Source organism: Neomonachus schauinslandi, chromosome 15, assembly GCF_002201575.2.
Source record: "Neomonachus schauinslandi chromosome 15, ASM220157v2, whole genome shotgun sequence".
Classification (NCBI taxonomy): Eukaryota; Metazoa; Chordata; class Mammalia; order Carnivora; family Phocidae; genus Neomonachus; species Neomonachus schauinslandi.
In genome coordinates this window covers 54,575,594-54,600,448 of record NC_058417.1, presented here as the reverse complement: position 1 = coordinate 54,600,448, position 24,855 = coordinate 54,575,594, and the positions used below count along the sequence as shown (strand labels likewise).

The following is a 24,855-nucleotide window of genomic DNA, read 5'->3' as shown; positions in this document are numbered from 1 at the left end:
GTGGCGTGGGTACCGCAACTCCCGAGTATCCAGGGAGGTAGACACCCCGAAACCCAAAGTCCTTAGCCAACCACCCCCGCCCTCTGTGCTTGGGACGTGAGCCGGATCCCCCGTACAAGGATGCGGGGGGGGGGGCATCTCCAAGTCCTGCGCCCTCGGTGGACCAGAGGAGGGGTTGTCCTGGAAAGATCTCACTAGCTCCGGTCTCCCCGCGTGAACAAGCCCTCAGCCCCGCCCGCCCCGACTCAAGAGCCCGAGCCCATGCGCAGGCGCGCTCCAACAAGTGGCTCCTGCTGGCTGGCGGGGCCGTCGGCCTTGAAGTCCGCCACTATCCCGTCAGGCCGTCGGGGCAGGCCTCGCTCTCTTCCGCCTCCGTCGTCCCGCCTCCTCTATCCCGTCTGGCTCTGCGGCGCTGGGGCAAGATGGCTGCTGAGAAACAGGTTCCCGGTGGCGGCGGCGGCAGCGGCGGCGGCAGTGGCGGTAGCGGTGGTGGACGCGGTGGCGGAGGAGAGGAAAATAAGGAAAACGAACGGCCTTCAGCTGGATCGAAGGCAAACAAAGAATTCGGGGATAGCCTGAGTTTGGAGAGTATCCTAGAGTAATCAGGCCTAACTCGCAATGACTACGTGTCGATATGCAGGGCCGGGGCCGGGGGCGGGAGAGGCGGCGAGTCCCGGCAGGTCCCGGGCAGGAGAGGCCGAGGGTTGCAGTTTCTCTCGCCCTTACTTTCTGGCACTCAGAGTTACAGGGTCTGTTTTTCGACCGGTCTTTTATGGCTTCTCTTTCGCTTTCCAGGCTGGGGAACGTTCTTTTCTTTCAAGCGGCACCGGGATATTGGGCAGATTCCTGCAGTTCCTCGCAGCTGCCCGTTTGGAGGGCTGGTGACGGGGATGACACTGTGGCCACCCCCAGTGAGCTGGGCTGTCTTAGCATCTTGAGTCACTGCACTGAAGAGAGGAAACTGTAGTATTGACGTTTTAGCTTAATACTTTTGTCTGACAGCTGTTGGAGAACGGATAGTAAAAATTAAAGTTTGATGCTTTGGCAGTGGAGGCAAAGATTGAGTGCTCTGAGGAAGAGCTTGTTGCCCATTTTGAATATAAACGTAGCTTAACATCACTTGTATTGCTTTCTTAATAGGCCTGTAGGCATTTTATCTTGTTGAGAGTCTGGTTTAGTTGATCCGGTGGAATGGATCTGTAGTTTTCATCAGAGTGTATCACAGCTGAGTGCCTGAGACACTAGTTTGTGGCTTTTTGAAATGAATAACAAACGGAGAAGATGTAGGTGAATTTCTGAAATAACACATTTAGCTTGACATCTTAATGTCGTTTTCAGAGGATTGGAGTTTCACTTTTGAACTGGTGATCTAGTTCTAAATGGATATTAGAATGCCTTGATTCTTTACAAACCTTACAGCTTCTTACTCCTTTTAGTTGTTGAAATAGTGCTTTTAGTGTTCGATATCTTAAGTCTGTAGAAGAGCACTGAGGAAACTTTAAAAGAGAACTAAAATTGTAGATAAAGGTCACTGGGCTTCCTAAAGTTTGGTACAAAATCTTAAAATATTTTATGATTCTTAATATGGAGAGTTTGGTCAGAGCTTTTTCTTTAAAAGAAGAACTAATATTTTTATGCAAGCTGTGGCCTAGTTTGGTTGGCATGTGCTAACCATAGGCTCATGCAGCATCACAGCTGTTAAGGAAAATTAGATTTGGCAGATGTAGGAAATTACGCAAATAGAGGAGTAGTACACGTCATTTATAACCTGAATCTGCTTGAATGAGTAAAATCCTGGGTCCAGGTGTAAATCAGTGAGAACCATCCCAGTTATAATCAGTAGTTAGAATCCAGCAACTTTATTTAAGCTGTTAGATTTCAGTAATCCTCAGTGGCTAATACCCTGCTTTTTTAGTTTGAAAGTAACAGTTCAGGCAATCAGTTTTTCTGCTTGCTTTGCCCTGTCCTATGACAAGATAGGTGCTGAAAATGATTACGAGAGATTTCAGTAATTAGTGTACTAAGCATTTCAGAAATGTTTAACATGCTGTGGTTTGATACACATATAGACTAATTGGAATATGTTTTGATTTATTTGGATTCTTACCATTGTAAGCTTTTCCTTAATCTTGGCTCTAGTTCTTCAGATTATTAAGGAATCCCAGCAGCAGCATGGTTTACGGCATGGAGATTTTCAGAGGTATAGGTTAGTATCATGTGTAAGATATATGGAAATTATTGTGGAATTTTCAAACTTGGTTTGCTTTTGTTAATATCCTACTTATTTTGCTGTGTCAAAGTATACTTAGAAAGTCTGACTCTGAACTTATATTGAGTCCTCAAAATGTACTTTTCAAATTTAAAATTTCACAATGAATAAAAGGAGCCAACGTTTTTATCCATTTTGCCTCACAATATTGCAGATACATTGGAGGTTTCTGCTGAAAATAGCAAGCAGTTACGTTAATAATTTTTTAAAAAACTTAACCGTATTGTCAGAGTCTTGGTTAAATGCGAAGTTTTCCAGTTATTTATTTATTTATTTAAAGTAAGCTGTGTGTCCATTGTGGGACTTGAACTCACAACCCCAAGATCAAAAGCTGCATGCTCCACTGACTGAGCCAACCAGGCACCCCATATAAGGGGAGTTTCTATAATATCATCATAATTTATTGGTAAACTTTCTAACAGTCTTCAAGTTGGAAAACAAATTTAATATGACTCTTAAAAATAGAATAGATGCCTAATGTATAATATAGTTCAGTACTTTGGAGGCAGAAATATGCAAACTTTAAAAAAATTTTTTAAAATATTTTATTTATTTGACACAGAGCGAGAGAGAGACAGAGCAAGCACAAGCAGGGGGAACAGCAGGCAGGGGAGAAGCAGGCTCCCGGCTGAGCAAGGATCCTGCTGTGGGACTCGATCCCAGGACCCTGGGATCATGACCTCAGCCGAAGGCAGCCGCTTAACCGACTGAGCCACCCAGGCGCCCCCCAACCATTTTATATTGAAGATACAGGCTTTGCGGGGGAGGGGCAGAGGGAGAGGGAGAAGCAGATTCCCAGCTGAGCATGGAGCCCAATGTGGGGCTGGATCCCAGGAGCCCGGGATCATGACCTGAGCTGAAGGCAGAAGCTCAACTGACTGAGCCACCCAGGTGCCCTGGCTACGGACTTTTAAAAGTGCTACTGAACAAAACACTCTACAGATTCTAAAGGAGTGAGCCATGTCATAAATGGTCCACAACACTGGGTGACGTGAGCAAGGTGGGGAGTGGTAGAAGATAAAGTGGGAGAAATAAGCGGGGCCAGAATGGGTAGGGTCCTATAAGCCAGGGTGACTTGTTCAGGTTAATGTAGGCACGATGAAGCAATGAAAAAGTTTTAATTGGAGACTTCTAATTGGAGGGGTTTTTTTAATTATTAAGGAAATTTTCAAAAACAGATGTAGAGATACTGTAGTGAATCCATCACTCAGTTATTACAGAGATCAGTTTTCTGCCCTTTTATCTGTTCCCTCTCTCTTTTTTTTTTTTTAAGTTAGGCTCCATGCGGAGCGTAGAGCCCAGTGTGGGGCTCGAACTCACAAGACCTAGCCGAGATCAGGAGTTGGAGAGTTAACTGCCTGAGCCACCTAGGTGCCTCTGTTCCCTCTCCTTTTTTAAAAAATGCTTTTTTATTGAAGGATTTTTTTTTTACCATTCTATTGCAGTATAATTTATATACAGAAAAGTATACAGAAAGAGATGAATTTTTCACAATCTGTAGCCAGCAGACATTATCAGACGACATTACCAGCATCCCAGAAGTCTCCCTTTTGCTCCTTCTAATCACAAACCCTTCCTCCCAGAAGGTCACCACAGTCATGACGTCTGACACCTTAGATTAGGTTTGAAATATGTTTCCAGTGACACCAGTCGTACCGCCCTGCAGGTTTTAGTTAACTAAATGTTTGCAAGATGATGTGTGGTGTCTGTGGTAACCATAAGTAGAACATCTCAAACCTTTGACCTTACTTTATTGTAGAATGTGCTATTGAAAGTACTATTGGGTTGCCTGAATTGTTGTTTTTTTATTTCAGGGGCTACTGTTCCCGTAGACAAAGACGTCTTCGGAAAACACTCAACTTCAAGATGGGGAACAGACACAAATTTACAGGGAAAAAAATAACTGAAGATCTTCTGACTGATAACAGGTATTGACTGCTCTGTGCTAGTTGTTAAATGCTTCTCGCTAATGCGTTTATTGAACAATTGTGTGTTAGACACTGTGCCAGAACCCTTTAATTACCTCAGGTGATTCTTCTAGGAGCTCTCTGGAATAGACATGTTTACTATTCTTAAGTTATAGGATGAGGAGACTGAGGCTCAGAGAGGTTTGGTAACGTTTTCAGGAGGTGTGGCGGAGTGCTAAACGCTAAAGTCCGTGATTAGAACCTGATGGGGTATTGGGTAAGGTTCTGGAATGCAAGTTTCAGTGTATAAGTGCTTACTTAAATCCATATATCTTAAATGAAATCTGCTGTGTGTGAATTTTCCAGAAGAGTTTTATGTTTCGGTGCTGAATGCAGCCATTCTTAAATTTGCAGAAGGATCAGTCTAGGCCAGTTCCTCAAATTTCAGCCCGTGGGCCAAATTGGTCCTTTTGCCACCTGTTTTTGTAAAGTGTTTTGTTTGTTTTGTCTTTTTTTTTTGAGAGAGAGCGAGGCGCTCGAGCAGGGGCACAAGCACGCACAAGAGGGGGGAGGGACAGAGGGAGAGGGAGAAGCAGATTCCCCACTGAGCACGAAGCCCGATGGATGCCAGGTTCAAACCCAGGACCCTGGGATCATGACCTGAGCCGAAGGCAGATGCTTAACTGACTGAGCCACCCAGGTGCCCCTTGTTTTGTTTTTTTTTTTTTTAGGTAATCTCTACACTCAGCATGGGGCTTGAACTCACAACCCAGAGATCAAGAGTTGCATGCTCTAGTGACTGAGCCAGCCAGGCGCCCCAGGGGGGTTTTGATAGGGAAACCGGGAAGCCTGCATTGAGGAGGCTGGACCTTGAGGGGTTTCTGAGAGGAAAGAACATTCTGTGTGAGGGGAAACAGCTTGCCTTGGTGTCTGAATGTACTTTAGGAATTACAATGCTCTGGACAGTTAGCTGCTGCTCAGGCAGCAGAGAGGCTGGGAGCTTGGTGTATGGAGACACACAGAACTAGAGCATGGAGCCCATGATGGGCTTCAGCAGGAGGTATTGGTTAAATCTGATGAGAACAGGTTAGGAAGGGTCTCTGTGATAATGAGATCCTTTATTTTGAAGAGACAAGATTAAGCTCACGTTTAAGGAAGATTAATCAAGGCAGTAGCTTAAAAGGTTTTCCAGTATCATAATAAAGTGGCTAATTTATTCAGTCTTTATTAGTAAGTGCCAGACTCTGGTGTAAGTGTGTTACGTGTATTATTACACGGGAGACTGAGGCACAGAAAGATTAGTACTTTGTCCAGTGTCACATAGTTAGCGACAGATGGTCCTGAGATTCCAACCCTGACTCTAGAGCCTTTTTCTTAACCACTTCAATATGGTGCCTCTTAAGGACTTGGTTTTCAGCTGGGTTGGGATGGAGGAGCTGTTGATTCAAAGATGAGGCCAGATTGTGTGCCTGGGCTCCCCCTTTGCTAAAATTGGGGAGGAGTAAGTCTGCGTTTGCCCAGTCTGAGGTGGTAGCAGGTGTTTTTAGTGAGCTGTGTCTGGTGGGTGGTTAGAAATTTGAGGTGGAGCCTGATCGGAGATGCTGGTTGGGCGCCATGATTGATACTGGGAGAAGAGTAGTGCTTTTTCTTCTTTTTCTTTTTTTTAATATTTTTTAAGTTTTAGAGCTTGAGTGAGAGGAGCAGTGACAGAGGGAGAAGGAATCTCAGGTAGACTCCACGCTGAACGCAGAGCCCGATGTGTGTGGGGCTCGATCTCACAAGTCTGAGATCATGACCTGAGCCAAAACCAAGAGTCAGACACTTAACCAATTGCGCCCCCCAGGCCCCGAGAAGGGTAGTTCTGAGGAGGAAAGCCAGGGAGGGTGTCGGGAGAAGTTGAGAGGCTGAAGATCGTGCCTTGGGGAATATCAAAGTCTGATGCTCTTGGCGTTCATTGTTCAGGTTGCCCGTTTTCTCTTGCTTAGGTATTTGCTTCTGGTTCTGATGGATGCTGAACGAGCCTGGAGCTATGCCATGCAGCTGAAACAGGAAGCCAACACTGAACCCCGAAAACGGTTCCACTTGTTGTCTCGCCTGCGCAAAGCCGTGAAGCACGCAGAGGAATTGGAACGCTTGTGTGAGAGCAATCGCGTGGATGCCAAGACCAAGTTAGAGGCTCAGGTTAGTGTCTTTTTTTTTTTAAAGATTTAATTTATTTGACAGAGAGACACAGCGAGACAGGGAACACAAGCAGGGGGAGGGGGAGAGGGAGAAGCGGGCTTCCCACTGAGCAGGGAGCCCGATGCGGGGCTCGATCCCAGGACCCTGGGATCATGACCTGAGCCAAAGGCAGACGCTTAACGACTGAGCCACCCAGGCGCCCCGGTCTTGCTTTTTCAAGGCGAAGTTGGCATCTCTTATTTTTGTTTTTGAGCTCTTGGCTTGTTTTTGTTTTCTTCCCCCCTAACTTCATGTATGTATGTATGTATGTATGTTTGTAATCTCTGCACCCAGTGCGGGCCTTGAACTCATGACCCCAAGATCAAGAGTCATATGCTCCACCAGCTGAGCCTGCCCTTGAAATGGAGATAGAAAGCTTGACTCTTAGATCTGGGAAGTTCACAAAATAATTTTTTTTTTCAGGGCTCTCTGCATTTTTAAATTTTATTTAAGTTCAGAAAAAAAAAATGCAGTTACCATATAGTGTATTAGTTTCAGAGAAATGAGATTTTTTTTTTTTTTTAAAGATTTTATTTATTTGACAGAGACACAGTGAGAGAGGGAACACAAGCAGGGGGAGTGGGAGAGGGAGAAGCAGGCCTCCCACGGAGCAGGGAGCCTGACATGGGACTCGATCCCAGGACCCTGAGAGCATGACCTGAGCTGAACACAGACGCTTAATGACTGAGCCACCCAGGCACCTCTGAAATGAATTTTTAAAAAGAGATAGATACTGCAAATTTACGTTCAGCTTCTGATACTGAATGTTATATCCTGGAAGCTAATTGTTAAGTCACATGAAGAAAACAGACTTTTTTTTTTTTTTTTTAATTCTAGTCAGTGAATGAATCATGGTGAATTATTTGTGTTTCACATTTTATTTTATTTTTTTTTAAGATTTTTATTTATTTATTTGACAGAGAGAGACACAGCAAGAGGGAATACAAGCAGGGGGAGTGGGAGAGGGAGAAGCAGGCTTCCCGCCGACAGGGAGCCCGATGCGGGGCTCGATCCCAGGACCCTGGGATCATGACCTGAGCCAAAGGCAGACTCTTTTTTTTTTAATTTTTTTTTTTTTAAAGATTTTATTTATTTATTTGAGAGAGAGAGAGAGAGAGAGAGAGCGCACATGAAAGGGGGAGGGCCAGAGGGAGAAGCAGACTCCCCGCTGAGCGGGGAGCCCGATGTGGGACTCGATCCTGGGACTCCAGGATCATGACCTGAGCCGAAGGCAGTCGCTTAACCAACTGAGCCACCCAGGCGCCCCAAACTGAGCCACCCAGGCGCCCCAAAGGCAGACTCTTAACAACTGAGCCACCCAGGCACCCTTTCTCTCTCTTTTTTAAGAAAAGATTTATTTATTTAAAGAGAGAGCAAGTGTGCCGCAGGGAGGGGCAGAGAAAGTCTTCAGCAGACTCTGCTGTCTGAGCGCGGAGCCCGATGTGGGGCTTGATCCCATGACCCTGAGATCATGACCTGAGCTGAAACCAAGAGCTGGTCGCTCAGCTGACTACACCACCCAGGCGCCCCAATAAATTTTCTCTGTTAAAATCACCCTGAATAGGGGTGCCTGGGTGGTGCAGTTGGTTGAGTGACTTTTGATCTCAGTTCGGGTCTTGATCTTAGTGTTGAGTTCAAGCCCCATGTTAGGCTCCAGGCTTGAAGCCTTCCTAAAAATAAATAAATAAAATAAAATCACCCTGATGAATATCTCTGTATTCCTGATGTCAAAGCTGAAAGCAGGTGGAGGAGATTGAGCGGTGGCCTTGGCTCTTGGGTGTTGAAGCAGCTCCTTTCTTCCCCTTTCCAGGCTTACACGGCTTACCTCTCAGGAATGCTGCGTTTTGAACATCAGGAATGGAAAGCTGCGATTGAGGCTTTTAATAAATGCAAGTAAGTCCTCTGGTTCAAAAGCCATGGCCAATTTCGATTGTACATAGTCCCTTTCAAGCTGCAGATCACCTAATGATTGTTTCTACAGAAGTACAGTTACTCGTTTATTTAGTTAAGATTTATTTATGTTAGAGTGTGCATGTGGGAGAGAGCACTCGGTGGGGAGGGGCAGAGGGAGAGGGAGAATCTCGAGCAGACTCCCTGCTGAGTGCGGAGCCTGACATGGGGCTCAGTCTCATGACCCCAAGATCATGACCTGAGCCGAAATCAAGAGTTGGACACCCGGTCGACTGAGCAAGCCCCAGTTACTTATTTTTTTTTCCTTCCCTTCCCTTTTAGGAATATTGATTGTTCTCATTCATCCTTAGAACCGTGCCAGTTCTCATAGTTGGTAGAAGGGTCTCAAAGTGCCATGTTTTGTTTTTAGCCATTGTGTTCTTTTTTATTTTCCTGGAGTAAGGCTGCTGTGAAAGCTGGTGTTCTTTCCCCGCAGAACTATCTACGAGAAACTGGCCAGTGCTTTCACAGAAGAGCAGGCTGTGCTGTACAACCAGCGTGTGGAAGAGATCTCACCCAACATCCGCTACTGTGCATATAACATTGGTGAGCAGGGGCTGAGTGGAGCACAGACGGGTGGGCTGGTGGTGGTTCATCTCGGAGAGCCTAGAGGATTTGTTTAACTTTCGTGCTTTCCTTGTCCCTGCATCCGTCCTTGGCACGGGTTTTGGCTGATGAGAAGGGTAGAGCTGTCGACATCAGCCCAGCTTAAAGTCACAGAAGGCAGTTCCTGTGCTTTGTTTCCATCCTGCCAACTTCTGTACTCCTCAAGAGCTTTGTGAACGGACTTGAGGTTCACTGAACTGTGCCTGTGCAGAGGAAGAGCTTGGAGTTGAATCTAGTGGTTCTTGAGAGATCAGACCAGACCCTTGAGGATTGCTACTCAACAGCTCTCTCTTTCTCAGGGGACCAGTCCGCTATCAATGAACTCATGCAGATGAGATTGAGGTCTGGGGGCACTGAGGGTCTTCTGGCTGAAAAATTGGAGGTAATCTAGTCTGTACGTTTTTGTGAAGTCTTTGGTTGGAAAAAGTCTAGAAAAAGAAGTAATTCATAATCTCAGTACTCAGTGTAATTGCTATTAATATATGCATATTTATATCCATGTATTTTTAACAAACTTTTTTCATTTAATATTTTGAAGTATTCGTTTTTTTTATCTCATTTATTTTCTAGGCAAGTAATGTAGGAAAATAGAGAAAGTAGGAAATACAAAAGATGGGGGAAAACTAAAATCACATGGTAAAATCAGAGGTAACCACTACTAATAAGGTGATGAATAGCTTACAGATTTTTGTATATGTAGGAAAGAAAGGTATATGTACATATATTTTTTAAGATTTTATTTAGAGCGAGAAAGAGCACAGGATGGGGGGGAGAGAGAGAGAATCCCAAGCAGACTCCCTGCTGAGTGCAGAGCCCAACACAGGGCTCAATCCCATGACCCCGAGACCACAACCCAAGCTGAAACCAAGAGTTGGACGGACGCCCAACTGACTGAGCCACCCAGCTGCCCCCAAAAGGCACACGCGCGCATATATGTATATGTTTGTTTGTTTTTAAAGACTTTATTTATTTGTCAGAGAGGGGGGGCACAAGCAGGGGGAGTGGCAGCAGAGGGAGAAACAGGTTCCCTGCTGAGCAAGGAGCCTGATGTGGGACTCAATCCCAGGACCCTGGGATCATGACCTGAGCCGAAGGCAGATGCTTAACCAACTGAGCCACCCAGGGGTCCCAAGGCATATATTTTTTAAATGGGATCTCGGGGCGCCTGGGTGGCTCAGTTCTTAAGCGTCTGCCTTTGGCTCAGGTGATGATCCCAGGGTCCTGGGATCGAGCCCCCATCCGGCTCCCTGCTCGGCGGGAAGCCTGCTTCTCCCTCTCCCACTCCCCCTGCTTGTGTTCCCTCTCTCGCTGTGTCTCTCTCTGTCGAATAAATAAATCTTAAAAAAAAAAAAAAAAAGGCATCTCAGTATACACTGTTCAGTAACGTGCTTTTTATTTTTTTAATTTTTAAAGATTTTATTTATTTTGAGAGAGAGAGAGCATGAACGGGGGGGAGGGGCGGACGGAGAGGGAGAAGCAGAGTCCCTGCTGAGCAGGGAGCCCAATGTGGGGCTCGATCCTAGGACCCCAGGATCATGACCTAAGCCAAAGGCACATGCTTAACCAACTGAGCCACCCAGGCACCCCAGTAACGTGGTTTTTAAATATAACATCTCGAGTGGTTTTTTTTTTTCCACTTCAGTAAATATTCCTACACTGTCATGTTTTGATAGCCACGTAGTACTCTATTGTACTGAAGTCTGCTTCATTTGAGCACTTCACTATTGTTGATTAAGTGATAAAGAGTATTACCACGAATATCAGTGTTTTTGTACACATTCTTAGTTATTTCCTTAAGATACATTCCTAAGCATGGGGTTGAATATTTTGGAAGCTTTTGATTCATATTGACAAATATCTTTAAGGAAGTTTCTACTAAATTACATTTCTGTTTATAGAATATACAGATAGTTTCTCTCCTATACCCTTACTGAACCTTAGTGTTGCTCTTTTTAATTTTTTTAAGTTTTCAAAAATTTTTTCATTATTATTCTTTTAAGTAGGCTCCACATCCAGCATGGGGCTTGAACTCACTACCTCCAGGCCAAGAGTCACATGATCTACTGACTGAGCCAGCCAGGCGCCCCAGTGTTGCTCTTTTTTAACTTTCTGTTATGTCCTTTTATTTATTTATTTATTTATTTATTAAAGATTTTATTTATTTATTTGAGAGAGAATGAGAGACAGCGCGAGAGGGAAGAGGGCAGAGGGAGAAGCAGACCCCCTGCCGAGCAGGGAGCCCGATGCGGGACTCGATCCCGGGGACTCCAGGATCATGACCTGAGCCGAAGGCAGTCGCTTAACCAACTGAGCCACCCAGGCGCCCCTCTGTTATGTCCTTTTAATGTTTGAGTTTTTATAAGCTAAGATAGATGATACCATGGAGGAATTTAAATACAATTTGTATACTACTCTGTAAGGCCTAATATGTTAGTTATAGAAAGAAACAACTAACAGTTCTTTACCTTTCACCACCAGCAATTGAAGCTTTGACTTTTGAAAACTTTCCAGGCATTGATCACTCAGACTCGGGCCAAACAGGCAGCCACCATGAGTGAAGTGGAATGGAGAGGGAGAACGGTTCCGGTGAAGATCGACAAAGTGAGGATCTTTTTATTGGGATTGGCTGATAACGAAGCAGCCATTGCCCAGGTGAGGGGCAGCTGCCCATTCCCTCTTCCGTGTGTGTCTGAAGTTGTCCTTGTGTGTTTACGATGTAGATGGGTGTTCATTTCTCACAAAGCAAAAATTTGTCTTAATGCTATTTGAGATTTGGTCACCAAATTATTGTAAAAGTTGAACTCATAGGAGAGTTCTTGCATTGAGAGGGCAAAGATAATTGGCAGCGGCAGTCCTGGACGTGGACGTGGAAACGAGAGCGGTGAGAGGCTGGCTTAATGCGAGGGGTCCCGTCCGGCCCAGCAGGTGGTGCAGCAGCCTAACTGTTGTGTCTCTCTGACCTCTTGTCCTAGCCTTCTGTTCCTAAAGGGGCCCCTCTCATTCCTGAGCTTCTCCAGGAGAGTCTGGCTAAGCCAGAATATCTTGTTCTACATGTGGCGTTTACGCCATGTTCATACAAAGTGGTACTACTCGATGTTGCTTATGGACATAATTGTTACCTGTTCGTGGGTATGAACAACTGAATAAGTTCCAAAAGATGAGAGATCCTAGTGATCTTGCTTTGTACAAAGTAGACAGTGATGACACTTTCTGGATCTCTTCCTCCATGGGGTAAAGAGCATCTTAAAAAAACACCCAGCTGCTGAGCAGGTCTGCAGCCTGCCCCAGGGGCGTTTCCTGCCCCTTCACAGTAAGCCATTGCACCCTGAATAATTTGTACGTGGGAGTGCTTTGTTGGTTGTGCTCATCAGTTGTTTTAAGCGTCCAGACTTTTCAGTGACTTGTTCCGAAGTAGCTACTCTGGGTTGAGGACAGCTTTCAACAGTGGGAGAACTTCTTTGTGCCTCTGTCTAGGTTGTGTATTGCTTCTCTCGTTTCTCTTCGATTTGCATAAAGGGCAGAAGACGAGAGCAATACTAGTAAGTTGATTTGTCCTTTAAAAGACTGAGAGCTTTTCTGGAGAGCATTTCATTGGCACTGTTGTATGGTAGTGTCTCTTCTGGACTTCGATTCTCATAGCAGCTCTTGAGCTTATGTGGTTGGGTTAATTCTTTTGTTCATTGTGGTATGTTCTGGAAGAGAAGAGCTGCCGTCAGTGACAATGGGCAGGAGTTCTGGCTGTGGTCGGGGTTGGGGGGGTGGCCGTGGGGCAGATTAAATGGGGGGTCTCTTGAGGAATGGGCCACACGTATATTAAAGGACAAGGAAAGCTAACATTTACTAATTTTAAAAAGTTATTTAGCGGGCGCCTGGGTGGCTCAGTTGGTTAAGCGACTGCCCTCGGCTCAGGTCATGATCCTGGAGTCCCGGGATCGAGTCCGCATCGGGCTCCCTGCTCAGCAGGGAATCTACTTCTCCCTCCGACCCTCCCCCATTCATACGCTCTCTCTCTCTCCATTCTCATGCTCTCAAATAAATAAAATCTTTAAAAAAAAAGTTATTTAGCTTAAAGTTTAGAAAAGGTAAATGTTTTAAAGTCCCATTTCCCATATACCTTCATTGATGTTGCATTTGCTCATAAAAAGGACAACGCTGGATTTCCTTTTAGCATTTTTCATGTTCACAAGTGATGTTATGCATTTTTTTTACTTGTAGAAATCATACTGCAATCTGATTTTGAATCCTGTTTTTCTTAGCATGTTATAACGATTTTCCATGGTCTTATGTATCAGTTCACAAAATTTAAAAATACACGGTGGTCACTTGGACAGAGACACCACAGAGATGAGCAAAGGAGGGTAATAGTCCTCCTTAATGTCCCAGATACACTGTTTAAAGCTTTCAAGTTTTTACTTTTTTAATCTTACGGGGTGGGTGATACTCTCATTGTACAGATGGGAAAACAGGTCTTAGAGAGACCATATAACTTGAGCCATACTCATCTGATAGAAGGGAGTGCTTGCCTATGAACCATGCCCTTTTGACTCCAAAGCTCGTGTTCCTTGAACTTTTCCATGTATCAGGAAGGCTAGTAACAGGATCATTTTACTTGGCTTTGGTGAATAGCTAATGTAATCTTACTTAATATGGTACATGGTACAAAAGCAGAGTCCTGGGCCCCTGGATTAGATGGAATGAGCAGAACGTTAATCGAAGCAAATAGTCCTCTCCAATTTAGTAGATTAGTGGGGGCAGGGGAGTTTCCCATGTGGAAAGAGAAGGGATAGTGGGGTTTTATTTGAATTTATCTTTCTCCTGCTTTGTATGCATAATTAAAAAATAAAAACCCACACGGTGGAGATCTTTTGCCTTATTCATAAAATTAGCTTGAGCTATAATTAGATGAAGTAAAAGCATTTTACAACTGCACTTGAAGCCATTGCTTTTAAAATTGAAGATCATTTCAATCGTGATGACTAGTTGAGCTTTGTGTACATTTTTAAAAGGATTACTCTCAGATTTGAGTGTTAGCATATTTGAAGGGTTGACTTCTGGGTCTTCAGGTCACTGTTGCTCTTTTTTTTTTTTTTTTTTTTTTTAAGATTCATTTATTAGAGTGTGCTCTCTGTGGGGAGGGGCGGGAGGAGAAGGAGAGAGACTCTCAAGCAGACTCCCCACTGAGTGAGGAGCCCGACAGTGGGGCTCAGTCTTATGACCCTGGACCCTGAGATCACGACCTGAGCTGAAACCAGGAGTTGGATGCCCAACCGAGCCACCCAGGTGCCCTGTAGCTGTTCCCTCTAAAGCAGTTCAAGATTGGCCAAAATTTTGGTAGTAATGGCAAGTAAAAAAGAGCAATGTTGGGGTACCTGGCTGTCTCAGTCGGTGGTGCGTGCAACTCTTGATCTTAGGGTCATAAATTCAAGCCCCATGTTGGAGCCTACTTGACAAAACAGCAATGTTACTCCAACATTGAATAGATTAAAAAAAAATACAGTTGATTCTTGAACAACATAGGTTTGAACTGTGTAGGTCCACTTATAGGTGGACTTTCTTTTGATAAATACAATACAATGCTGTGAATGTATTTTCCATATGATTTTCTAATATGTTTTCTCTCCTCTAGCATATTTTATTATAAGAATATAGTATATAACATAGATTATAATGTATAGAATCTAGGATATACCAGAGAGGAGGTGGTTGGGCGGGATGGGGAAAGGGTACACTGATGAAAAAAGTTATAAAATCATTAAAAAAAAAATACTCAAGGCCCCACCCGCCAGAGATTTTGATTTAGTAAGTCTGCATTGGGGCCCAAGAATTTGCTTCTCTTATAAGTTCCCAAACGATGCTAATTCTGCTGGTCCCAGGACCATGCTTTGACTAGCTCTACGTATTTTAATTATTTATTAGATATTTGTGAAGAGATGAAAGAAAATTAAAAGGCTTTGGCAAGGGGCGCCTGGATGGCTCAGTCCTTGAGTGTCTGCCTTTGGCTCAGGTCATGATCCCAGGGTCCTTGGGGCTCCTTGCTCCACGGGAAGCCTGCTTCTCCCTCTCCCACTCCCCCTGCTTGTGTTCCTGCTCTCACCGTCTCGCTCTCTGTAAAATGATTAGATAAAATCTTAAAAAAAAAAAAAAAAGGCTTTGGCAAGCAGGAATGGTATACGCGTGTTTAATTGCTGTTCAATGGGCTATGGTGGAGTGTGTGAAGGCTGTAAGAAAGCAGAGGCTTAGAAGGAGCCGTACTGAGGACAGTTTCACATCTTTCAATTTGAGAGTAAAGGCTGAAGAGGGAGGAATATTTGAAGGCTATTAAATTAATTTTCAGTGTTAAATCAATCTTGTATATCTGAGGTAACCCCACTTGGTTATGGTATATTATTGTACTTTTTATACATTGCTGGATTTCATTTGCTACTATTTAAGAATTTTGCATCTATTTACATGAGGAAGTGGCTTATAATTTCCTTAGAATGTCTTTTTTCAGGGTTTGGTATCAGGGTTGTACACACCTCATAAAGCAGTCGTTAAGCGTCTGCCTTTGGCTCAGGTCATGATCCCAGGGTCCTGGGATCGAGCCCCGCATCGGGCTCTCTGCTCGGCCAGGAGCCTGCTTCTCCCTCTCCCACTCCCCCTGCTTGTGTTCCCTCTCTAGCTGACTCTCTCTCTGTCAAATAAATAAAATCTTTAAAAAAAAAAAGTTTGAAGATTTTCCTTCCTTATTTCTGAAAGAATTTATGTAATACCAGTATTTTTCTTTTTCAAATGTTTGTTGTAATTCACCAGTGAAACTATTGGGCTTAGAGTTTTCTTTGTAGGAAAGGTTTGTTTTTCCTTTTTTGGGATGGGATATAATTGACATAAAACATGAGTTTCAGGTGTACAGCATAATGATTTGATATTTACGGGAAGGTTTTTAAATTTTGTTGCTTGTTTTAAATTTAATTCCTTTATGAGATAAAGAGCTACTCTGATTTTCTGTTTCATCTTGTGTCCTTTGGATGCGTCTTATTTTTAAAAGGCATTTATTAATTTCGTGTACATTGTTGAATTTATTGACATAAAGTTTATAATATTTCTTTATCATTTCAGTGTTTGTAGGATGTGTAGTGTTAGCCCCTATTAAGTGCCTAGTTAATGTGCTAATTGCAGTGAATACAGTTCTCCGGTTGTTAAAGATCTTACAGTGCATTAGGGTCCCTTCTGAGTATCAGAGGTCTTTAAATAATGTGGCAGATGTGGAAGATGTAGATCAGACAAAATGTGTGTCAATCCTAGGGAATCCTGGTAAGGTTTTAACATTAAAACAGTTCAGTGCCTACTGTTCTATACACACATATATATCAAATCTAGCCGTTAAGTAAAATAATTCAAGTACAGTATGAAATAAAGTTCAGTTAAATCCTTAGATGTCGGGTCTAGCACTGTAGCTGATTAAATATCTATTGAATTGAATCAATCATGGGTTATTAACTAGGGAAAATGCCCTTTGGCCATTTGAGGTTAATCCCAGGAAGAACCATGTGCCCCTTGGTGCCACTACGAGATTATTTGGCTGGATGTCACACAGGTCTTCTCCACCTTCTCCATTCTCATTGTGTGGGTTGTTCCCTGCCTTGGGGACCAAGAGCTGTGCCTTGGAGATGCAGGGCTCTTGGTTTCAATGTTTCTTTTTTTTCCTTCGTAAAGATTTACTTTTCAGTAATCTTCACACCCAACACGGGGTTTGAACCCACAACCGAGAGATCAAGAGTCGCACATTCCACCGACTGAGCCGGCCAGGCGCCTCTTCATGTTTCTTCGCCTGGCTAGTGTTGGTATGGCCCCCCGTAGGGACTGGAATGCAAGCATTTGGTAGGCCGTTTATGCTTGCTTGTAGAGGTTTTGTGACATTTAAATACTAGAACAGCAGTTTACTGAAAAGCATAGAAGGAAGAAATAATTCAGGGAGATAAAGTGTTGGACTGAAAAGACTAGAGCAGGGAATTAATCCGCTGCCAAAATCCAGTTGCAAAATTCTTGGTCTCCTGAGCCAGGCTTTATGTCTTCTTGGGCTGAATAATTGTGTTACTTTATAATTTGTTTCTGTTTTGTTTTATTAATCCTTGATTGTACCTGACTTGTCACTGGTGGTTGCATTGTGAGGACGTTGTCAGCTCTTTTGGAGAGATGGCCGGTTTGATGAGTTTTATCCTTGGGTTATGGTTAATAATTTAATGTGTGGGTGAAAGGGAGACCATTTGTCCTTCTCTTTAAAAAAAAAAAAAAAAAGCTGTTCCTAAGTGAGGTTTGTATTCTCCTTTACCAGATTTCCATGTGTTGTTTCCTGGACCTTAGTGGCCTGGGGAAGGCTTGGTTCCCATTCCCTTGGTTCTCCTGCGGGTGTGGTGGAGAATGTGGTCATACTTGCCTTGTCTGTCTCTTAGTCACACCGCCACCTTCCAGCAGTCTTTGTAGACAAGTGAAAACAATCTGGAAACTCTCTTGAATAGCAGGGGGTCTCTACCTAAGGACACACAGCAGCTGCATTCCCTCTTCAGGTCCTTGAGACACGTCTTGAGGCTGTCAGCACATCTTGGGGTGTTCCAAGTTTTATAAAAATTGATCGAGAATTTGTTTTTATTTATTAGGTCCAAGTAACACATTACTTCTGGGTTGAAGATTTCTTTGTCTCAGAGGCTCGCCTGGAAAAAGGTGCAGCCAAACCATAAAGTCTTATGCAGGGAGTTTGCTGCTTGGGTTTAGGAGCCCATTCTTGTTGGTTCCATGACTGACTTGGGTCTGCATGTAGATGCTGAGGAATCCTGCCTCTGCGTGTAGAGAGGTGTTTCTTGTTCGTTGTCTTTTCAGGATGATTTTAGCCTCCAAGATAGGTATGTAAATATGAGTGAAGTAGCAAAGTACATTTCAGGCTTCCTATTTGGAGACATTTTGTTCAGCCCAGGGAGAACCCTGAGAACCTCTGCTGCAGAGGTTAGTGATCTCTGAGTCACCGTGCAGTGTGGGTGGCAGAAAACCCAAGTGACTGAAGCTCTCCCCTTCCGATGGGCTTTTTCCTGGAGTGTGGTTTCAGTCTTCGGTAAAGTTCCCAGTGGAACTTAGACTTCTGTGGAAGCAGTGGAAAGTTTGCTTACGTTCAGCACCTTGATGTAGAGGTGTCCTTATTCCGAGGGAACAAGAGTAATACATGGCAGTAAAGAGGTTTATATTTTGCATCATTTTAGGTTTTTTTGAGCTGCACTCTTCTCTACAGTAAAGCAGACAAATCCTGTGTAGCTGGTGAAATGAAGTTTACTCTTCTCTGACTTTATATACCCATTGCCCCAAATGTCGAACTTCTTAAAATGGTGTTGGTGGCATATCTGCCAGATTGTAAGACATCAGAACTGATGCATGAGCTCATCCTGCCTGCTAACAGTGTGGCTCCGGTTGTGTGTGTGTGTACATACGTACACAGTGTGTGTGTGTACACAGTGTGTGTGTACACTGTGTACTGTGTGTGTGTACTGTGTGTGTGCACAGTGTGGCTCCGGTGTGTGTCTGTGTGTGTACACAGTGTGTGTACAGTGTGTGTAGTGTGTGTACACTGTGTGTGTACACAGTGTGTGTACAGTGTGTGTGTAGTGTGTGGGTACAGTGTGTGGATACAGTGTGTGGATACAGTGTGTGGATACAGTGTGGATACAGTGTGTGTGTACGTACACTGTGTACACAGTGTGTGTGTGTACAGTGTGGCTCCGGGGTGTGTGTGTACACAGTGTGCGTGTACAGTGTGTGTGTACACTGTACAGTGTGTGTACAGTGTGTGTGTGCAGTGTGTGTGTACAGTGTGTACTGTGTGTAGTGTGTACAATGTGTACACAGTGTGTACTGTGTGTGTGTACACTGTGTGTGTAGTGTGTGTGTACAGTGTGTGTGTGTGCACTGTGTGTACAGTGTGGCTCCGAGGTGTGTGTGTACACAGTGTGCGTGTACAGTGTGTGTGTAGTGTGTGTACACACAGTGTGTACAGTGTGTGTGTACAGTGTTGTGTATACTGTACAGTGTGTGTGTAGTGTGTGTATACAGTGTGTGTGTAGTGTGTGTACAGTGTGTACTGTGTGTGTAGTGTGTGTACAGTGTGTACACTGTGTGTACACTGTGTGTAGTGTGTGTGTACACCGTGTGTACAGTGTGTACAGTGTGTGTGTACACTGTGTGTACACTGTACAGTGTGTGTGTACACAGTGCGTGTACAGTGTGTGTGTACAGTGTGTGCGTGTAGTGTGTGTGTGTACAGTGTCTGTGCGTGTACAGTGTCTGCATGTACAGTGTGTGTGTACACGTACAGTGTGTGTGTGTACAGTGTGGCTCCGGGGTGTGTGTGTGTTCACAGTGTGTGTACAGTGTGTGTGTGTGCGCACAGTGTGTGTGTGTACGTACGTGTATCGTACACACGCACACACACACGGCACCTGCTGCCGAGTCTCTTCACAGACCCGAGTCTGGTCGTTAACTGTTACATGGCTGCCTCCGTCCACAGGATTTGTACTTCAGAACACTGGGCCAGCAAGCAAGACTGTTATTACGAAGAGTCTTGCTAACTTGAGTTGCTGCTTAACGGCGTTTTATGTGAAGTGCTTCTCTGCGCCGTTGCGTACACTAGACACTTGAACACCTGTGGCTGTTTACGCTTAAATTATTGAGGATTTCAGGTGCTCAGTAGCCACATGTGGCTGATGACTGCTGGACTGGACAGGGCAGCTGAGGGGGTTTCCATCATCACAAAGTTTTTTTTTTTTTAAATAAAGATTTTATGTTATTTTTTTTTTTTTTTAAAGATTTTACTTATTTATTTGAGAGAGACAACGAGTGGTGGGGAGGGGCAGAGGCAGAGGGAGAAAGAGAAGCAGACTCCCTGCTGAGCAGGGAGCCCGGTGCGGGCCTCCATCCCAGGACCCGGAGATCGTGACCTGAGCCGAAGGCAGATGCTTAACTCACTGAGCCACCCGGGCATCCCAAAGATTTTATTTTATTTTATTTTTTTAAAGATTTTATTTATTTGAGAGAGAATGAGAGACCAAGAGCATGAGAGGGAAGAGGATCAGAGGGAGAAGTAGACCCCCTGCTGAGCAGGGAGCCCGATGTGGGACTCGATCCCGGGACTCCAGGATCATGACCTGAGCTGAAGGCATTCGCTTAACCAACTGAGCCACCCAGGCGCCCCAAAGATTTTATTTTTAAGTAATGTGTACATCCAGTGTGGGGCTCGAATTCACATCCTGGAGATGAAGAGTCTCATGTTTCCCCAGATTGAGCCATCCAGGTGCCCCATCACAGAAAGTTCTGCTGGACAATGCTGTTTAGGTTTCAGTACATTAATAGTGGCTATGTTGGCCTTTAGAGATTTATAGAATGACTGTGCCCCTGATTTTTTCCTAAGTTAGTGAGCAACAGAAAAGTCAATATAAGTAGAAAAGTATGTTTGATTTATATTGGGTAATTTACAAGGAAGTTTTTCCCCCCCACACACTGGAAACTAGGAAAAACATAAGAGTTCTTAAGGGAGGGAAAGGTTTTTCTTTAAGCCCCTACCAACCTCTTAAAGGAGTGGGCAGTAATGGGTTTTCTTTTGGGCTATCTTAGAGGTCAGTTGAATGTCAAGAGATCTGATTGGATGTTTCTGTGGAAAGTCAAATATAATAATGGAGTGTTGATGTTTTAATGTCACAGTGGGTCTGCCGGCAACACAAGTTCATCTCCTTTCTGCCTCTCATCCACTCCTACCAGCTCAGTGAGATTCTTTAGAATGGTAATGTGGTTTGGCAGGTACTCCGTTAATGAATCACTTTTCCCTTTTCCCAGCTGGCTAATAGAGGGGTGACGCCCTTGAACCTTGTGCAGACTGTCGTGGAGTGCTTGTCAACCTCAGCATACCCACAGGGAATATCTAAGGGCACAATTTCTGTGATGAAAGGAGCTTCGTGTGATCCTTAGGAGAAATATTTTTGACTTGGTATTGGTTAGTAACGTTACTCAGACCTAAAAGAAATCTAGGATAGGCAAGTCTTTGGGGTACGTTTGTCAGGGTAACTCTGCTGGCACACAGTAGGCCTGAGACCATTTGTTCTCGTGTGCCGTGTTTCAGGGATGTCGGGGGCAGGTCCTGAGCATAGGCGGAAATGGTGGAGGAAAGTAGAAAGTTCTATGATAGGAAAAAATTTAAAGCATCTGTTGTTCGACAGATCGTTTCAGATCAGTTATGCAGATCCTTTTTCGGTGTGCTCACTTCATATTTATACATCCATGTGTGTATCTATATATATATCATCCCGTTTCCGTATGAATAATGAATAAGCCTGTAAGAAAAATCTTACCTGGTGGAGACTAGTGACAATTGAAACGATCTCTGATTTGGGGTGTTTCTGGCTGGATGTGTGTGTTTGTGTATAATGGGGGGGAATCAAGGCATGGTTGTTCCCTCCTCCCATTAGAATACTGTGGCTTACTCAGAGGAAAATTTTTTTACTGCGTTCTGCCCTTGTTTAGGCTGAAAGTGAAGAAACCAAGGAGCGTCTGTTTGAATCCATGCTCAGTGAGTGTCGGGACGCCATCCAGGCCGTGCGGGAAGAGCTCAAGCCTGATCAGGTAGGACTGTCAGCTGGGCCACCGGCTCTTGCTCCTGGCTGAGCTCCTTCTCAGTCTGTGTGTCTTGTTCTTGGGGCGGGGGGGGGGTGGGGGGGGGGGGGGGTGGGGGTGGGGTGGGCCCAGTGGTCTGAGTGCACAGACTCTTAGCCAAGGTATTTTTAGATCTAGTGATGGGCTGACAAACGACAGAAGCCTCTGAACTCCCATCAGGTTGAGAAATTTTCTCTCCATCTTGTTCTTCCTAATGGATTCATTTATTACCTGTGAAGCCTTTGGTTGCAAATTCATGGCTCCAGGTGGACTTTTCCAGTGCTCCCTTTTTCTAATGTCACTATGATTTCATTTGGGCATCTAGGCTGAAAACCTTGGGACTGTCTTTGTCTCTTTCTTCCCTATCACCAGAAATCCTACTAGCTCTCCCTTTGACTTCTCTGTCCACTTTTCCATCCCTTGCCCCTGCCCTGTTTCTGATTTTGTCCTATGCCTGGACTGCTATGGAAGTCTCATGGCTTTTCCCATCTTGGTCTGGGTTCAGTTCTCCAGGTCTTTCCTGCCAGCAGCAAACATGGGATCTTTCTAGATCCCATCTCCCAGGTCTAGAGCAGTGGGCTGCAAACTTTCATGATAATGCAACCCATAAGTAGAATTCAGCATGTACCTCTGATACATTTATTTATAAATTATATACTTTATTCAGTAGAAATGAGAAAAATAGAAGTTCTGATTTTCTTCTTATACCCCACTCTTCGGGTCGTGTGCACCCTGCTTGAGAGCCCATTGGTTTAACAAGTGCAGTTCCAACTCCATGAGCAGGGAGCCCGACGCGGGGCTCGATCCCAGGACCCCGGGATCATGACCTGAGCCAAAGGCAGACGCTTAACCGACTGAGCCACCCAGGCGCCCCTGGGTGGTGGTTAATCTAAAAAAGGTTCATAGCGGGGCCCCTGGGTGGCTTAGCCATTAGGTGTCTGCCTTTGGCTCAGGTCGTCCCACTTCCGGCTCCTTGCTCAGCGGGAAGCCTGCTTCTCCCTCTCCCATTCCCCCTACTTGTGTTCCCTCTCGCTGTGTCTCTCTCTGTCAGATAAATAAATAAAATCTTTAAAAAAATGGGGCGCCTGGGTGGCTCAGTCGTTAAGCGTCTGCCTTCGGCTCAGGTCATGATTCCAGGATCCTGGGATCGAGCCCCGCATCGGGCTCCCTGCTCGGCGGGAAGCCTGCTTCTCCCTCTCCTGCTCCCCCTGCTTGTGTTCCCTCTCTAGCTGTCTCTCTGTCTAATAAATAAATAAAATCTTTAAAAAAAAAAAAGTTCATAGGACTGCATTCCTTTGCAAGGGTTTTTTTGTTTTTTTTTTTAATTTTATTTATTTTAGAGGGGGAGAGAGAGAACTCGAGCAGGGGGAGGGGCTGAGGGAGAGAGGGAAAGAATCTCAAGCAGACTCCGCGCTAAGCGTGGAGCCCGACACAGGGCTCGATCCCACGACCCTAAGATCACGACCTGAGCCAAAGCCAAGAGTTGGACATTTAACTGACTGAACCACCCAGGCACCCCTCCTTTGGAAGTTCTAAGGGAGGAATCCATTTCTAGCATTCCAGAGAATGCATTTTCCGACTTCTAGAGGCCACCTACACTTCTTGTCTTGTGGCCCCTTCCTCCATGTTGAGAGCCAGCAGCTTAGCACCTTCATTCCTCTCTGACTTCTGCTTCAGTCCCAATACCTTCTGTCTGTCACCGGCCCTCCTGCCTCCCTCTTAGAAGGAACCTATAATTATACTGGTCCCACCTGGATAATCCAAGCTAATTAAGAGATCCTTAACTTCATCCCATCTTGAACCATGTGAGGTAACACCTTCACAAGTCCTGGAATTAGGACGTATGCATCTTTAGGAGCCATTGTTCAACCAACCACAAAAGGCTGAGCTGACAGCCTAAGGGGTTAGATCTCAGAATGTGGGTTGAAGGCACAAACCCGAAAATGGTGCCATGGGCTGTGGACTGTCTGCTGTTCATGCTTTGGGTTTGGACACGGGAGCAGTGGACAGGAAGCCTGACTGGCCATTCTCTGAACTCTCCTACTTAAGTCCAGTTTTTAGATGCTGGTGACAACTGTGTGGCCTTGTTCTAGAATATGCCCAGGGGGTCTTTGATTTCAGGACGCCTGATTTACTAGAGCCTGTGTTCCCAGGCACTTTGGAGACCACACCATGGAATGAAGTGGTCAGAGCCAAGGGCGGGATCAGCTGTTTTATCTTTACCTTTATTGCTTTCCACAGAAACAGAGAGATTATACCCTTGAAGGGGAGTCCGGGAAGGTCTCTAATCTTCAATACCTGCACAGGTAAGGGCTATAATTTTTTTACTGTTTAGCACTATAGTAAAATATATCCTTGGAATGAAAGAGTATATATAATGTTTATGTGCATTTTACTTTTTGATTTATTATATAGCAAGTAATACTAACGTACATATGCAGGTTTTATCACATAGGTGTCTATATGTTGTGTTTGTATGTTATCCTATTATACATATAACTTTAAATTTTATACATTAAGAATAAGAATACAACTAGTAACTTTGAAGCTCCCTTTGGCCCCACGCTGGTTATTCCTCTTTCTCTTCCAGAGGTAACTGCTTTCCTTTTGCCAGGCTCCGAAAATTACTCTCCTCTGTGTTCCAAATGTTTTCTGTCATCCCTTTTACATTTAAGTTCAGTTTCAACTCCAGTTTGATTCTCTCTGGAGTTTATTTTTGAGTGTGGTGTAAGAATCTCCTTCACCTTTTTGCGTGAGGATGATGGATTGTTCGGGTGCAGTTTATGGACTGCACCGTCCTTTCCCCACTCACCTGCGGTGCCAGCTCCGTCTGGCATGCAGCCCGTTTTCTCCTCTCATGCTCTTTTCTGGATGCCTTCTGCTCTGCTGATTTATTTTCTGTACTTGCACCAGCACAGTGAATGCCTATGACTTGAGTCTTGGTGTCTGGTGGGGCAAGCCCCCCAGCAGGTTTTTCCTCAGACACAGCTGGACTCTTTCTGTCCCTTTGCTCTTTCATATACATTTTTAAATCACCTTGTTAAGTTTAATTTTGTTTTAAAGGTGTGGATCATTCTGTTCACCCTGAAGAGGGGTGGAAGGAAGAGTGACAGTTTTGGAACTTTGTGGGGAGAAGTAAAATGACTTGGGAAAAAGTGCACTTCTCATTAGATTCTCTACCCCATGTGACCTTGAAATCTTCATTGCTTAGTTACTGCTTGTAACTTTTTTCATGAACCT

At 44.5% G+C, this 24,855-nt stretch overlaps 1 protein-coding gene across 5 annotated transcripts in view; it reads left to right on the top strand.

The window, feature by feature from the left end:
- The first annotated feature begins 411 nt into the window (after window positions 1–411).
- SRP68 (signal recognition particle 68) overlaps window positions 412–24,855 on the top strand; it is a 31,154-nt gene continuing 6,710 nt past the window's right edge. Inside the window, exons 1-10 of one of the 5 annotated variants that reach the window (XM_021680843.1) lie at window positions 412–588; window positions 2,140–2,206; window positions 4,084–4,197; window positions 6,162–6,357; window positions 8,207–8,289; window positions 8,783–8,892; window positions 9,252–9,334; window positions 11,464–11,604; window positions 21,487–21,585; window positions 23,857–23,921. In XM_021680843.1, the coding sequence (XP_021536518.1) occupies window positions 423–588; window positions 2,140–2,206; window positions 4,084–4,197; window positions 6,162–6,357; window positions 8,207–8,289; window positions 8,783–8,892; window positions 9,252–9,334; window positions 11,464–11,604; window positions 21,487–21,585; window positions 23,857–23,921 (1,124 nt within the window). In that variant the 5' untranslated portion in view covers window positions 412–422. Of the gene's footprint in view, window positions 589–2,139; window positions 2,207–4,083; window positions 4,198–6,161; window positions 6,358–8,206; window positions 8,290–8,782; window positions 8,902–9,251; window positions 9,335–11,463; window positions 11,605–21,486; window positions 21,586–23,856; window positions 23,922–24,855 lie in introns of all 5 variants that reach the window. The other 4 variants (XM_044921772.1, XM_021680844.1, XM_044921771.1 and 1 more) reach the window with 4 other exon arrangements.